At 40.2% G+C, this 13176-nt stretch overlaps 1 protein-coding gene across 1 annotated transcript in view; it reads left to right on the top strand.

Moving 5' to 3' along the window:
• The window catches only part of CT55 (cancer/testis antigen 55), a 14476-nt gene extending 9706 nt beyond the window's left edge, over nucleotides 1–4770 (top strand). The window contains exons 3-6 of the mRNA XM_003802659.2: nucleotides 806–950; nucleotides 3215–3327; nucleotides 4114–4298; nucleotides 4593–4770. Of these exons, the coding sequence (XP_003802707.2) occupies nucleotides 806–950; nucleotides 3215–3327; nucleotides 4114–4298; nucleotides 4593–4632 (483 nt within the window). The 3' untranslated portion in view covers nucleotides 4633–4770. The remainder of the gene's footprint in view (nucleotides 1–805; nucleotides 951–3214; nucleotides 3328–4113; nucleotides 4299–4592) is intronic.
• The last annotated feature ends 8406 nt before the right edge of the window (nucleotides 4771–13176 follow it).

Genomic DNA, 13176 nt, shown 5'->3' with positions numbered 1-13176 from the left:
GTATCACGGCTCACAGCAACCTCAAACTCTTCTTAGGTGATTCTCTTGCCTCAGCTTCGACTACAGGCCCCCGCCACAACACCCGGCTATTTTTTGGTTGCAGCCGTCATTGTTGTTTGGCAGGCCTGGGCTGGATTTGAACCCGCCACCTTGAGTGTATGTGGCTGGCGCCTTAGCCGCTTGAGCCACAGGCGCCGAGCCCAGGCCTGTATTTTCAATGTTATGATTTTGTTCTCTATTCCCCTACCATGTGTTATCTTTTCTGTCTTTCTGATCTTGCCTCATCCCCCAACCCTCATCCTCCATCCCTTGCCTGGTTAAATCTTCCTCTTATTTCACAGCCCACCTCAAGTCTGACTTCTTTCAGGTCCTGCTCTTTCCTATTGTCTCCAAGTCTAAAATTTTCTCCCTCCTGTGATTTGCAAACACCATTTTTGAAACGTTTACATACCCTTTATCACAACTTGATTATGACTAGATATCTTTTTCATTTATTCTCATTTAATTGTTTATTACTAGAGGACAAGAACAGTATTTTTTTTTTTCATCTTTGAACCTAATACTGCTAGTGCATTAAACTTCAGTACACAGTTAGTGTTTTAAATACATTTTAACAATATAGGAAACAGGCATGATTTTTACCATTATCTCATCTCTACCATCCATTTGGCATATGATTTATATTTCTATTTCTAATGTGATAATAGTTGTTTAAAATACTTTTCGAATGCCAATGACTTAATCATATACATTCCCATTTTATGATTTGTGTTGTTTTTGAAGTAACAATTTCTTCATCTTCCAGGTGGATGTTATAATGGATCATCATGGTGGAGTTGCATCATCAGACCCAGAGACCAGAGTTGTAATTGGTTATGTCACCTCCATAAATAAAGATATTATTTACCTTAATAAGAACATTGAATTCTCTGTTAACATTGTTTCTGAAGGTATGATTTGCATTCTCAGAAAAATGTAATTCTTAATTTTTGAGGGAATTTTAGTACTAGAACTATTCTTACCATGTACTTGGATCCAGTCAGTGACTTGTCAATTTTAGAGGTGGGCTTTCAGAATTGAAAATGATATATAATATTGGGACAGATGGGTAATGCTTACCACAGTGTCTATCATTTATTATGAATTCATTTGTTGAATGAAGTCAGCAATGTCTGGGCATGTTTTTTGTTCATGTAAGTTTTTGATTTTTAATCAATGAAAAGATTCTATATGTATAGAGGGATATTATGTTTTATATACTCCTAATGTTTCAAAATTAAGATGGGAGATAGCCTTGTACCTTTCTCTATGTGTGTTTGTTGCTGAATTTTATTTGTATTCAGCAAATACGTTCCTACACTTAGTTGTACCTATAGATAAACTTTGTTTTTGCTATTTTGATCTATTGTAGCTGGCATATAGCTTGATTATAATTATAAAAGGGGTGATAAGCTAAGCCCCACCACACAGCTTGCTTTTTTATTTTCTTGAGTGTAAAACCAGAACTCTGACATGATTTTTGTTTTAAGATGTTCACTCTGTTTGAAGAGACTATGTGGGCCAAGGGTGTAGTCAGGAACTTAGGTGGGAGAACGTTGTAATATTCCTGGTGGGCGTTGATGGAGATTTGAATTAAGTTTTAGAAGTGGAGGACCTTAGGATTGATTTTATACCCTTGATGTATTTTGGAGTAAAAGATGAAAGTAGTGGCTGAGATATTGGACTTTTGGTGTGAAGGAAAGATAAGGGAAAAGATAACTCCAATGTTTTTGATTTGAGCAGCAGTACTAGAGGGGGTGTTACCAATTTCACATGTAGGTGACTGAGATAAGCATTATGTGATGAATGAGAAGAATAGCAGTTACCCAGCTTTATATATGTTAAATTGGTGTAGATATGTGGATAATTGAATCTGACATTGGTTAGAGCTGGAGGTATGTATATTTGTGAGTTATCAGCCCATAGATATGCTGTAGACCCACACCAAAGAAATGCATGGACATGAACACACAGAGAGAAGAGGTCTAGCATTGTGTCTTGTGTCATTCTATAATGCTGGGTCCTAGGGCATAGAAATGTTTCACTTTGTTGATACTGCCAGTTGTTTGGAGTGGTTATACAAATTTACATTCCCACTTGGAGTGTTGGAGATTTCCAGTTGCTCCAGATCCATTCAGGTAACTTTGTTATCCTATGATTTACTTGATCCTTATTATATAATTCTCTTTGAAACTCTGTGTTTGTAACCATGAAATGTAAGGTATATATTTAAGAGTCCATCTGCTGACTACAATACCTAGAGAAAGTGGTTCCATCTTAGAATAGCAGTATTTCTGGTGCTACTGCTATCACTAATACTAGTCAACATTTATGTGGTGGTTACTCTGTGATAGTCATTATTCTATGAGTTTTACACATCAATTAATTCTCATGGCAACTCTATATCATGACGACTCTTATTATGCTTCTCATTTTATAGGTGAAGAAGCAAAGTCACAGAGAGGGCAAGCACTTTGACCAAGACTGTGGAATGAGCAAGTGGCGGAGTCAGGGTTTAAACGCAGGCAGCTGGGTTCAAACTTGTACTCTTACACATGCACTTGACTGCCACCCTAAGGAGTTGTGATTATGACCAATTATTTAATAAATCCTGTGTTGGTGTTTTCTTAGATCGGCCACGCTACGTAGTTGACGCTTTTTCCCATTTGACTTTGTTAATCAGTAGAGGAGCTCGGCGCCTATGGCTCAACCGGCTAAGGCGCCAGCCACGTACACCTAAGGTGGCAGGTTCGAATCCCCAGCCCGGACCCACCAAACAACAATGACGGCTGCAACCAAAAAATAGCTGGGCGTTGTGGCGGGCGCCTGTGGTCCCAGCTACTTGGGAGGCTGAGGCAGGAGACTCGCTTGAGCCCAGGAGTTGGAGGTTGCTGTGAGCTGTAATGCCACGGCACTCTACCCAGGGGGATAGCTTGAGGCTCTGTCTCCAAAAAAAAAAAAAAAAAAAATCAGTAGAGGAATATCAATGCTTAACAGATGATAAACTTCTTCTCTGACAGAAAGATTTATAGTGCATTTGTTTAAACATGTTGAAAATGTACCTTAGATGCAGCACAAGCTATATTAAGGAATCACAATGTTGAAGTAACTTGTGAAATTGAACATGACCTAGTTAAATGATAATCATACTCAAATATCTCCCTGGTGGTTTTAGGTTTTGTGCCTTACAAGGGTGACTGGTTAGAAGTTGAGTGTTCCGTTGATCCCAGTACCTCGGAACTTAAGCCTTTCTCGGTAAAGCCCGTGAGCTGTAAGCACGTGGATGAGGTAATTTGTTTCTGTGAAGCATTTGTCATTAGTTTCTGCCAAACATTCCCTTAGTGATAGTTTTTGTGTCTGGGATTCTATTGAGTGTATTAGGGAATGTAGAAAATACAAACAAATGTATTCTTTGCCACAAAGGAGCCTAATTGCTTATTGAAAAGGCAGGCCTTCTGAAAGGAAATACGTAGAAAATAATGTAGAAGAAGCATATAATTACATTCTAAATTTTGTATTTGATTTGATATTAGAATGCCCTGAGAACAATAAGAAGAAAAACAATTTGAGTGCTAGAAAAATGTGGGGCTTGAGCTTACCACCACAAACTAGCTATTTATTTACGTATCTGCGTCTCATAATACATAGAAAATTAAGTGAAATACATGAAGGCTACGTTAACCAGTTTGATGAGAGTATTTCAAATTGTATATGAAAACACCATACTGTACCCTGTGATTGCATTAATGTACACAACTATAATAAAAAAAAGAAAATTAAGTGAAATAGAAGGTAATGGATAATTATGGGTAATATTTATAGCAAAGTTACTCATCAGAGACCTGGACCACATCCCCAGAGCATCTGACCTAATTAGTCTGAGGAGGGGGTCTGGGTATAGGTATTCTTATAAAGCACTCCTGGTGTTGCCAGTGTGCTCACCAGGTTGGTATTCATTAATTTGGATGTAATAACCAGGTTGGAGCCAGAGTGAGGAGGTGCAGAGCTTGTCACATTTTATTATGCTTTTTCATAATCATTTATTCATTGCATAATCATTATTTATGCTTATAGGTCTGTATCACCAATCTACAAGGAAGAAATGGGGTGATCGATGATACCATCTTTTTCACCCTGGATTCTGTGAAACTTCCTTGTGGATACATACCTCAAAGATTTGACTTTGTCAACGTAGTCATGGTGGAGAGCATACAGTCATGCTTTATTTGGAGAGCTGTTTCTGTCACTCCCGTGCAAAGGTCATAATAACAAACATTTTCATTCTCTGTTCATCTTTTCTTCTGTGGGCACTGAAGGAGCTTGTTTAATTGAAAAACTTAGCTTAGTAAGCCTAAGCAGTATTTTAAATATGACTTACTTATCTGGTAAATCCAATCAAGATACTCTCTAGTTCACTTGGGACCATGAAGACACTTTAGGAAAGTGTGTTGTCAGTTAAAAAATATGCTACAGCTGGCTAGTTACTGTAGGGAGGAGTTCTTGGAAGCAGCAGCACTGCAAATTAATTTAAATTCCTTGTTTTTCATTATCAGGAGTGGCTTCTGGGATGGCAGTGGCCTGGGTCGTCCTTAAAGTGACCCTCAGAGGCAAAGCATTTACCTGAGGAGGCAGCACAACCAGCATGTTAAAGACACTGATTTAAAGAAACAGTTTGCATCACCTACAGTATTTGTTAATGTTTATTGTTTAACTGTTCTTCCTCATGTTTGAATGTCACCTCCACAATAGCAAGCAGGATGTCTTTCGTTCTATTTTTTGTCATTAATGCATCACTAGGCACTTGAAATAGTGCTTGTCACATCCTAGGGGAAGAATAAATGTTACTCAGCATTGGTATTTGGCTGTGGTTTGTTTATCACTCGTTCCCTAATAGTAAATGTTGGGCAACTCATTAAGACTTCAGTTGATTATTAAAACAAAAATACTCCAAACCTGGTATACATAGGCCTCTTTGAACCACTCTGTTGGAGAGGTGCAGCCCATCTGCAGAATGAACAAGGGTCAAATATAGTACCCCTCAAAGGAAGGAGAAGCTGCTTATCCAGTGGGACAGATGGTACTAAAATTTCAGGAGTGTAGCCATGAAACTTCTGGCTTTGCTCTAACAGAGTATTTAACCAAATAACTGACCTAAGGTAGCAGTCCCCAACATTTTCGGCACCAGGGACCAGTGTCAGGGAAGGCAATTTTTTTCACCGGACAGGGTGGGGGAGTGGTTTTGATATGAATTTGTGAGCAATTGATTTATTTTGGTCTGTATGCAGTCAAACCTCTCCGCTAATGATAATCTGTATTTGCAGCCGCTCCCCAGTGCTAGCATCACCACCTCAGCTCCATCTCACATCACCAGGCACAGTGGTTCTCAACCTTCCTAATGTGATGTATTTTCATTATTAAAAAAACGGGGTGTGACCCACAGGTTGAGAACTGCTGCATTAGATTCTCAGAAGGATCACACAACCTAGATCCCTCACAAGTGTAGTTTGCAGTAGAGTTTGAGCTCCTCTTAGAATTAATGCCACCGCTGATGTGACAGGAGACAGAGTTCAGGTGGTGATGTAAGCAACAGGGGGCAGCTGTAAATACAGATGACATTTTGCTCACTTACCCATCACTCACTTCCTACTGTGTGGCCCAGTTCCTAATGTACCACAGACCAGTACCCGTCTGTGGTCCAGGGGTTAGGAACCACAGACCTAGGGGAAGGGATATATTCAGATCTTTGGGAATCACTGGAAAGTGGTTGTGAGTTCACCCCCAGTCCCGGGATTCATAAATTTACCATAACTCCCATTACTGTAATAAATAGGGTTGAGTCCTCAGTTTGCTTTATAGGTCCAGTGAAAGCTCGCAATCATCCAGTGACTAATTTCCTACTTTATAGCAACACAGGAGGAGCGAGCATCCTGTAGGACAGTGTTTTTTAACCTTTTTTGTTTCATAGCACATTTGAACCTATAGTTAAACTTCCATGGCACACATAAATTATAAAAACGAGCAAAAAAAAATATATACTTACTGTGCTTTGAACTTTCAAAAATAATGATCTTTAAAAATTAAAATCCTCTTGCAGCACACTGGCACACCAGGTGAGAATCACTGCTGTAGAGTTTAGGATTTCACTCACTGGTTCACTCCAGAAATTCTCACTGAACCCTTTTTTATGCCAGGCACTGTCCTAGGCAGTGAAGTTATAACCTTGAAAAGACAAAATTTGGGGCCCTAATAGGAACTTGCATTTTGTTCATCCCCTGCCCCATGACTTCCTGACCCATGCAGCAGTAGCTCTTAGCATAGAAAGGGGCAAGTCAGAGGTGTGACAGCTCTAGGTCCTTGTGAAAGTCATCATTCAACAGTAGCCCCACACCTTGTGGGAACTGAAGCCACCACTGGACTTGAGAGATGCCTGGGCCATGGATTCTACCACTTCCCCATTTAATTCCCTAGTTTGGTTGATGTGAAAGAATGTTCTTTGAGAGTAACAGAGGATTATGGGAAGCTTAATCAGGTGGTGATGGAATCATACCCACTGCTTGACCAGCATCTTCACTGGACTGAGTAAATCACATAATCACATGGGATGATACAGTTGTGGGGTGAATATATTTCCTTCATTCCTTTCAAATGGCAAACCACAGAATGTCTTTGATTTCATAGGGCAGGTCCGGCAGGGAGTGGTACACTTTGAATATTTTGCCCCAGGGATATGTCAACTCCAGGTCTCTTTGCCACAATTTAGAAGAGTATTATTTACCATCTCACCCTCATCAGATTATCACATCTCTCTCCTTAAATGTATTACAATCTTGGCACAAGGATTCAGTGATCAGGAAGTAGTGGGCTCTGTCAGAAATGTGTTTTCTATAGGAGGGACAGAAATGGTATGAAAATAAAAAGACCTGCCGCCATGGGTTTCTGCAGTTCTAGTGTCCTTCTGTAGAGCTTCCAATAGGCATCTAAAGCCCAAAGGGTTGCAGATGTACTGATACTAGATGTTTCTCAGCTCATTGAGAGATTCATGAAATGTAAAAAAGGAAATATGACAATGACCTTGAATAGGGCTTGGTAAACTTTAGCCCTTAGGCCAATTGTGGCCTATTGTCTGAAATGATTGTTAAAAAATGAAGTTCCATCATGATACCTGGAACCTAATCAGGCTCCAATCAATTGTACCTGGTGTTCTTGTCATCATGATTCTGAATGCTGTTAACAATAGACGTACCATGACTGTGGTTTCATTTAGTGCTACTTATCTCTTTAAAAGGTTCTAGTTTGTTATTTCAGGGCTGTTATAAGATGCATATAAGTTTGTGCATCTTCCTAAGGGATATGTTTCATGAGTGTGAACAATTTCTCTTTGTCATATTTAGCATGTGGTTCTTTATTTTATTAGAAATTTAAAATTCTATTTCATTAGCCATATCTACCAGGATTCTTGTTCCTTTGTGTTCCACAACATAGTGTTTAGAGACCAAGCTCTTTATTTTTATATCTATCTAAAAACTTGAGTTTACACTCATACTCCCAGTAACAGTCCAAGAACACAGGGTTTATTCTGTTTTCTGCTTTCCCCCTCTCCATATTTACTGCTTCCTTTGCAGCTATGAAAGAAACCACCATAGCTCATCTTTAGTATATTTACTTATATGTATAACCTGCTGTATATACTGTCACACTGCAGGCAGCTTTCTCATTAAATTCTAACTCTCTCTTCTCATGGATCCTGGCTTCCAGGAGGCCTCCTTGGAACCATTTCTAGGCAGGGCTCCCTACTGTTGGTGCCCTGCCCTCTAGACAGAGAGAAAGGGCTCTTTGTTGTTTTTTGAACTCCTTTAAAGCCTTGATTTATATTATCCACATCACATCGTAATAGTTGCTCAGGAGAGCATAGACGGTTTTTCTTCATGAGCATCTTTAAGCTGACATTAGAGCTAATGGTAGAATTTTGAGGTTGGTACAGGGTTATGGGTCTGAACATCCACAACTGATGACTAAGATTGCTTAGCACTCTTTTTGATCCTATGAAAGAAAGGAGGAGAGTTTACTTTGCTGGGATGGTCTCATCCTAGAGTGGTTTCACTTTATAAGAGCATTGTCCCAATTAACCATAAATGATGTTGATTATAAGCTTCATTCCCCAACTACTCTGGGTTCTTAAAGACTATTGTGTATGCAAATAGTGAAAAGAATAATTTTGGAAATTCCATGGAAACTACACAAAAGGTATAAATTATTCTGACAGTGTAAAGGTCATACTTCATAGTGGTTAAGAATTGAATGCCTAAGGTTCTCTAAAATTTCTATCCTGACAACTTAATCCCCAATGTGATCATATGTAGAAGGGGAGCTTTTGGAAGATTATTAGGTTTTGATGAGGTCATGAGAGTGAAACCCCCATGATGGTATTAGTTTCCTTATAAGGAGAGGAAGAGAGGCCAGAATTTGCTCTCTCTACTGAATATGAAGACAGAAGGTGAGTCATCTATAAGCCAGAAAGAGGGTTATTACAAGAACCAAATGAGATAGCACCTTGATCTTGGACTTTCCAGCCTTCAGAACTATGAGATAAAAATGTCTATTATTTAAACTACCCCTACTATGGTATTTTATTAAAGCACCCCAAGCTAAGACAACAGGTGAAAAGCTAACACTGACATTTTCTGACAAAAATTAGTTTTGAAAGAAAAGATATAAATGGGAATTTTCCCCACCCATTAAATCATAACAAATAATATGCTTATTGATACATACATGCCATCTAAAGTATTGTCATATGTTTATAGAAATGTTTGTCTAAACATTCATCTAACATGTATTTCCAATATAGCTTTTATTATTGAAGGAATAACATTCTACTCCATGGTGTAACTCTCATGTACACAAGGGAGGTTGAGTCATCAGAAACAAAAACAAAAACAAATATACTGGGTGATTTCATAAGCTGTTGCCATTGTAAAAATCCTGAGAACAGACTACAAAGCCAGAGCAAGGAAAAAGTTGAGGTTGGACAAGATCTCATGTCCTCAGAGATATAGCTATATCACTATCATGAGTGAGGACAAATACCTTTTAGGTAGAAGCAACTAGAAAATTGAAGTATTCAGATGGTATGACTTTCCTAGAAACTAGCTCCTCTCAAAGATTTCCTGCAAGATGTTATCCTTCTCTTCAACTTATTCCTGCAATATTTATTGAGCATACATCATGTACCAAGCACTATTCTACACACTGGGAGCTCACTGGAAAAGAACAACAAATAAAATCTCTGCTGTCACAGAGATGAAATACAACTGGGAAGAGACAGACAATACTTTGGTAAATATAGCAATAAACAAGAATTTTCAGCTAGTAATTAGAGTCATAAAGAAAAGTCAGTAAATGTATATGATAGGTTTTGGAATGGGAGTGACCATGAAGAGATTCCTTTCAATACTCCCAGTAGAACTCAATCTGCATGATTTGAAAGTGAAACGAGCAGGTCTTTTGAAGCCAAATAGGTGAGTCACATTATTTGTATCCTTGCTACATGCAGGACCACTTGAGAATCTTGCACTGAATGATTTGCCTGTGGGTACTTGTGAAGGCGTGCATTTTGTTTGTGGGAGTCAGTTAAAACTCAAGAAGTTTTATTGGGGTAGATGGCATCCCTGTTTGGAACTGAATTTATTGTACTTTGTGTTGAGCACATGTATGTGGCAAGCACTGGGCTAAGGGCCTTAAGACCACATGTCATGTAATCCTCACAAAAAATCCAATGAAGAAGTACTAGCATTGCTGTATCCATTCTTCTTCCAAGTAAAGGACTCAAACAGTAAAGAGAGGGCACACCACTAGTCTGTGGCCATGAAGAATTCACACTCTACACTCGGGTCTAGCAATCATTTCTTACCTTACCTTCTTGGAATACCTCCTGCCCCAAGAGTGAATTCACAGTGTCTTTAGGAGGGTGGTGTGGAAGTGGCTTCTCTTTGGTGAGCAGGATTCTTACTAGGGACCCTGACTTCCTGGTGCTGGAATATCCCTACAGTTTCTTTGTCAGCAGAGCTTGAACTCCTGCAGTGGTGGCTAAGTCTCTGCAAAGTATGTCAGAGAAGGCGGTTTCCTAGCTCTACTTGTGCAACCAGGGACACATGGAAGAGTTTTTGACACTTTTTCATTTGTCTGTTTGGGCACCATTTTTTTTTATCCTTTCTACTTTCTTCTGTGCCATAATTAAAACCAACCAATTTGATCCATTTTTTTTTCTTGTTTGTTTTGAAGTGATTGATAGGTTTTGCTGATGGATTGGATGGAGTGAGTAAAGAAAATGGAAGGAACTAAGGGTCAAGGCAGCAGTATTGTTAATTTACTGGGTAAACTAAACTGATTATTTTCTGAGATGGAAAATATTGGGAGAGTAGCAAATGTTGGGGGAAGTTTAGGACATATTAAATATTGGACATGTTAATGTCAAGCCACCTCTGGAATACTCATATCTGTAACTCAGTAAGTTTGTCAGATTGGGAATTACCTACATGTAGATGCCATGGGGCTGATATGTGGATCAAGAGGATGTTCAGGCTCGGCGCCTGTGGCTCAAGCGGCTAAGGCGCCAGCCACATACACCTACGGTGGCGGGTTCGAATCCCCAGCCCGGACCCGCCAAACAACAATAATGGCTGCAACCAAAAAATGGCCAGGCGCTGTGGCGGGCATCTGTAGTCCCAGCTACTTGGGAGGCGGAGGCAGGAGACTCGCTTGAGCCCAGGAGTTGGAGGTTGCTGTGAGCGTGATGCCATGGCACTCTACCCAGGGGGATAGCTTGAGGCTCCGTATCAAAAAAAAAAAAAAAGAGGATGTTCAGAGTCTGACTGTAGAGCACTGTAGTGTGAACCTGATAGGAGGAGGATCTAGCAAAAGAGGCTGAGAAGGACCCTTTGCAGGAGTGGGTGATCACACAGAAGACAGACGAACTTATTTCAAGAAATAGGGAGTCATCAACTGTCAAGTGCTAAGGGGATGGGAATATAGAATATTGACAATTGAATTTGGTGCCCTGAAGGTTTCTGGTGATCTTAAAGAGCAGCTTCAGGGCCTCAATGGGATAAAAGTCTGATCATAGAGGATCGAAGAGGGAATGGGAAGTCAAGAAGTGAGCAGAAGAAAAAGCTTATTTTTAGGGTTGGCTCTAAGATGTTGGGCTACACACATCTAATCACCAGCTGCTCTTGGTAAGGTGGTCTAGGGAACTCCAGCCACCTCTCACTGGATCGTCCTGCACAGAAACATTGCAAGGTTACAGTGAGATAGCAAGGGACTCCAGGAGCCAATGAGGCCAGAAAGCCAGCACAGAAAGCAGGTGTGAGGGAGTCTAGTGACCCAGGGACAAAGCATACCTGTGGAATCCTTGAGGTATCAAGTCCACATGAGAATCTCCCCCATCCCCTATGGCACCCCACGGTGGCAAACTGTGGACTGGACTGAACTATGGGAGGGTACGTACTTCTGGGTGAGAGGAGTGGGAAGAAAGGAGCAGGAGCTGAGAGTCTACTGTCTCCAGTGTGTGTGCAGAAACTGGTCCTTTGGCAAAGGGCTGCAGACAGGGAAGGTATTCTACAGCCTTTTGAACTTGGGAGCTCACTGGCCATGTTGGCCAGGCCTGAGATGAACATATATGGTGCCAGGTGGAGTGTTTGTATGGGAAACTGCTTGGTGCAAGACTGGCAGATGGGGCATTGCCATTATGGGTGAGCCTCATGGGAGCACTAGCCTCCAGGGTCCTGTTGCCTGACTGGCTCTGATTCTGCCTGCTGGGCGGGCAGACACTCTTGGGTTGATTTCCACGGAGACACAGGCAAGCTGTAAAGATCCTGCCAACCCACAGACCACTTTGTGCCCTCAGAGAACTGTTTAGAGAATCAAAGCATGTCTCTCATAATGTCTGGCATAAGCTTTAGGCCCTCATCAGTAGGGGGATTGAATACTTGCTCAGCTTTTTGTTGTTGTTGTTGTTCCTAACCCAAGAGCGCCACTTGGTGTTCAGGCAATATATTGCATTATATAGTTTTCCTTTTAGGGTGCCACCTGGTGTCCAGGCAATATTTTGCATTATATATATAATTATATATATATATTTTTTTTTTTTTTTTCTTTTTGGTGCACCACCTGGTGTCCAGGAAATATATTGCATTGTGCTATGTGTTTTCCTTTTTAAATTGAAATTTTTGTTTATTTTTTCTTTTCCTCTTTGTGTTTTTTTAATGTTATTTAATGTCAAGGTTTCTACTATTGTTGTGGGGTTTCCTCCATTATTCTCTTTCTTTTTCTTTTTTTTCTTTTTTGTGGCTTTTATTACTTTTCTCATATTTCCTTCATAAATCTCTCAAACAACTGATATCCCCTTTTTAATTCACTTTTGAGTCTGTTTTGTTCTATTTAGTTCTGTATTTTGTCTCTGATACAGATACTTGCTCTGAGGTCTGGGCTAGAGCAGCAATGGCTTTGACCTAGCTCACTGAGGCCTTGAACCCCTGAGCTATGGCATCTCTCTAAATTTAGGTTTCTGAAGTACTGTACTGGCAGGTCCTGTGCTGTGACATATGGCTGATTTTTTTTAAATGTTTGTTGGAGGCAGAATCTTGTTCTTGCTCAGGCTGGTAAGAAGCTCTTGACCACAGAGAATCCACATGCCCTGGGTCCCCAGACCCTGGGATTGAGGGTGTTGGTCACCATGCCCTGCCCCAAATCACTATTATTCCTATCTTTCTCTTTCCCTTTTTTCTTTTCTCCTTTCTTTCATTTGTTTTCCACACTTTTAAAATTTTCTTGGTCTTTCTATTCTCCCTTCTAGCTCATTCTTCTTCTCTTCCTTATGTCTTTGTACCAAAAGGCCAGTCCAACACTTAAGCACAGAAACAAGGATAATCAAGGAAAAGGAGGAAGCAAAAGGAGTAAGTAGTGGGGAAAGTTAACAAGAATTAAACATACATTAGGAGGAAGGAATAAAAAAATTCTGGCAATATGAAAAACCAGAAGAAATCAATGCCCCCAAGGGATCATGAGGCAGCTGCCACAGAGAATCCTACCATAAAGAAATTATGAGCTCAGCACCTGTGGCTCAAGCGGCTTAGCCTTAGC

Source organism: Otolemur garnettii, unplaced genomic scaffold (assembly GCF_000181295.1).
Source record: "Otolemur garnettii isolate 467f Iridium unplaced genomic scaffold, OtoGar3 scaffold00252, whole genome shotgun sequence".
In the NCBI taxonomy this organism is placed as follows: Eukaryota; Metazoa; Chordata; class Mammalia; order Primates; family Galagidae; genus Otolemur; species Otolemur garnettii.
The sequence above is the reverse complement of the archived record's forward strand: the minus strand, read 5'-3'. Positions and strand labels throughout refer to the sequence as shown.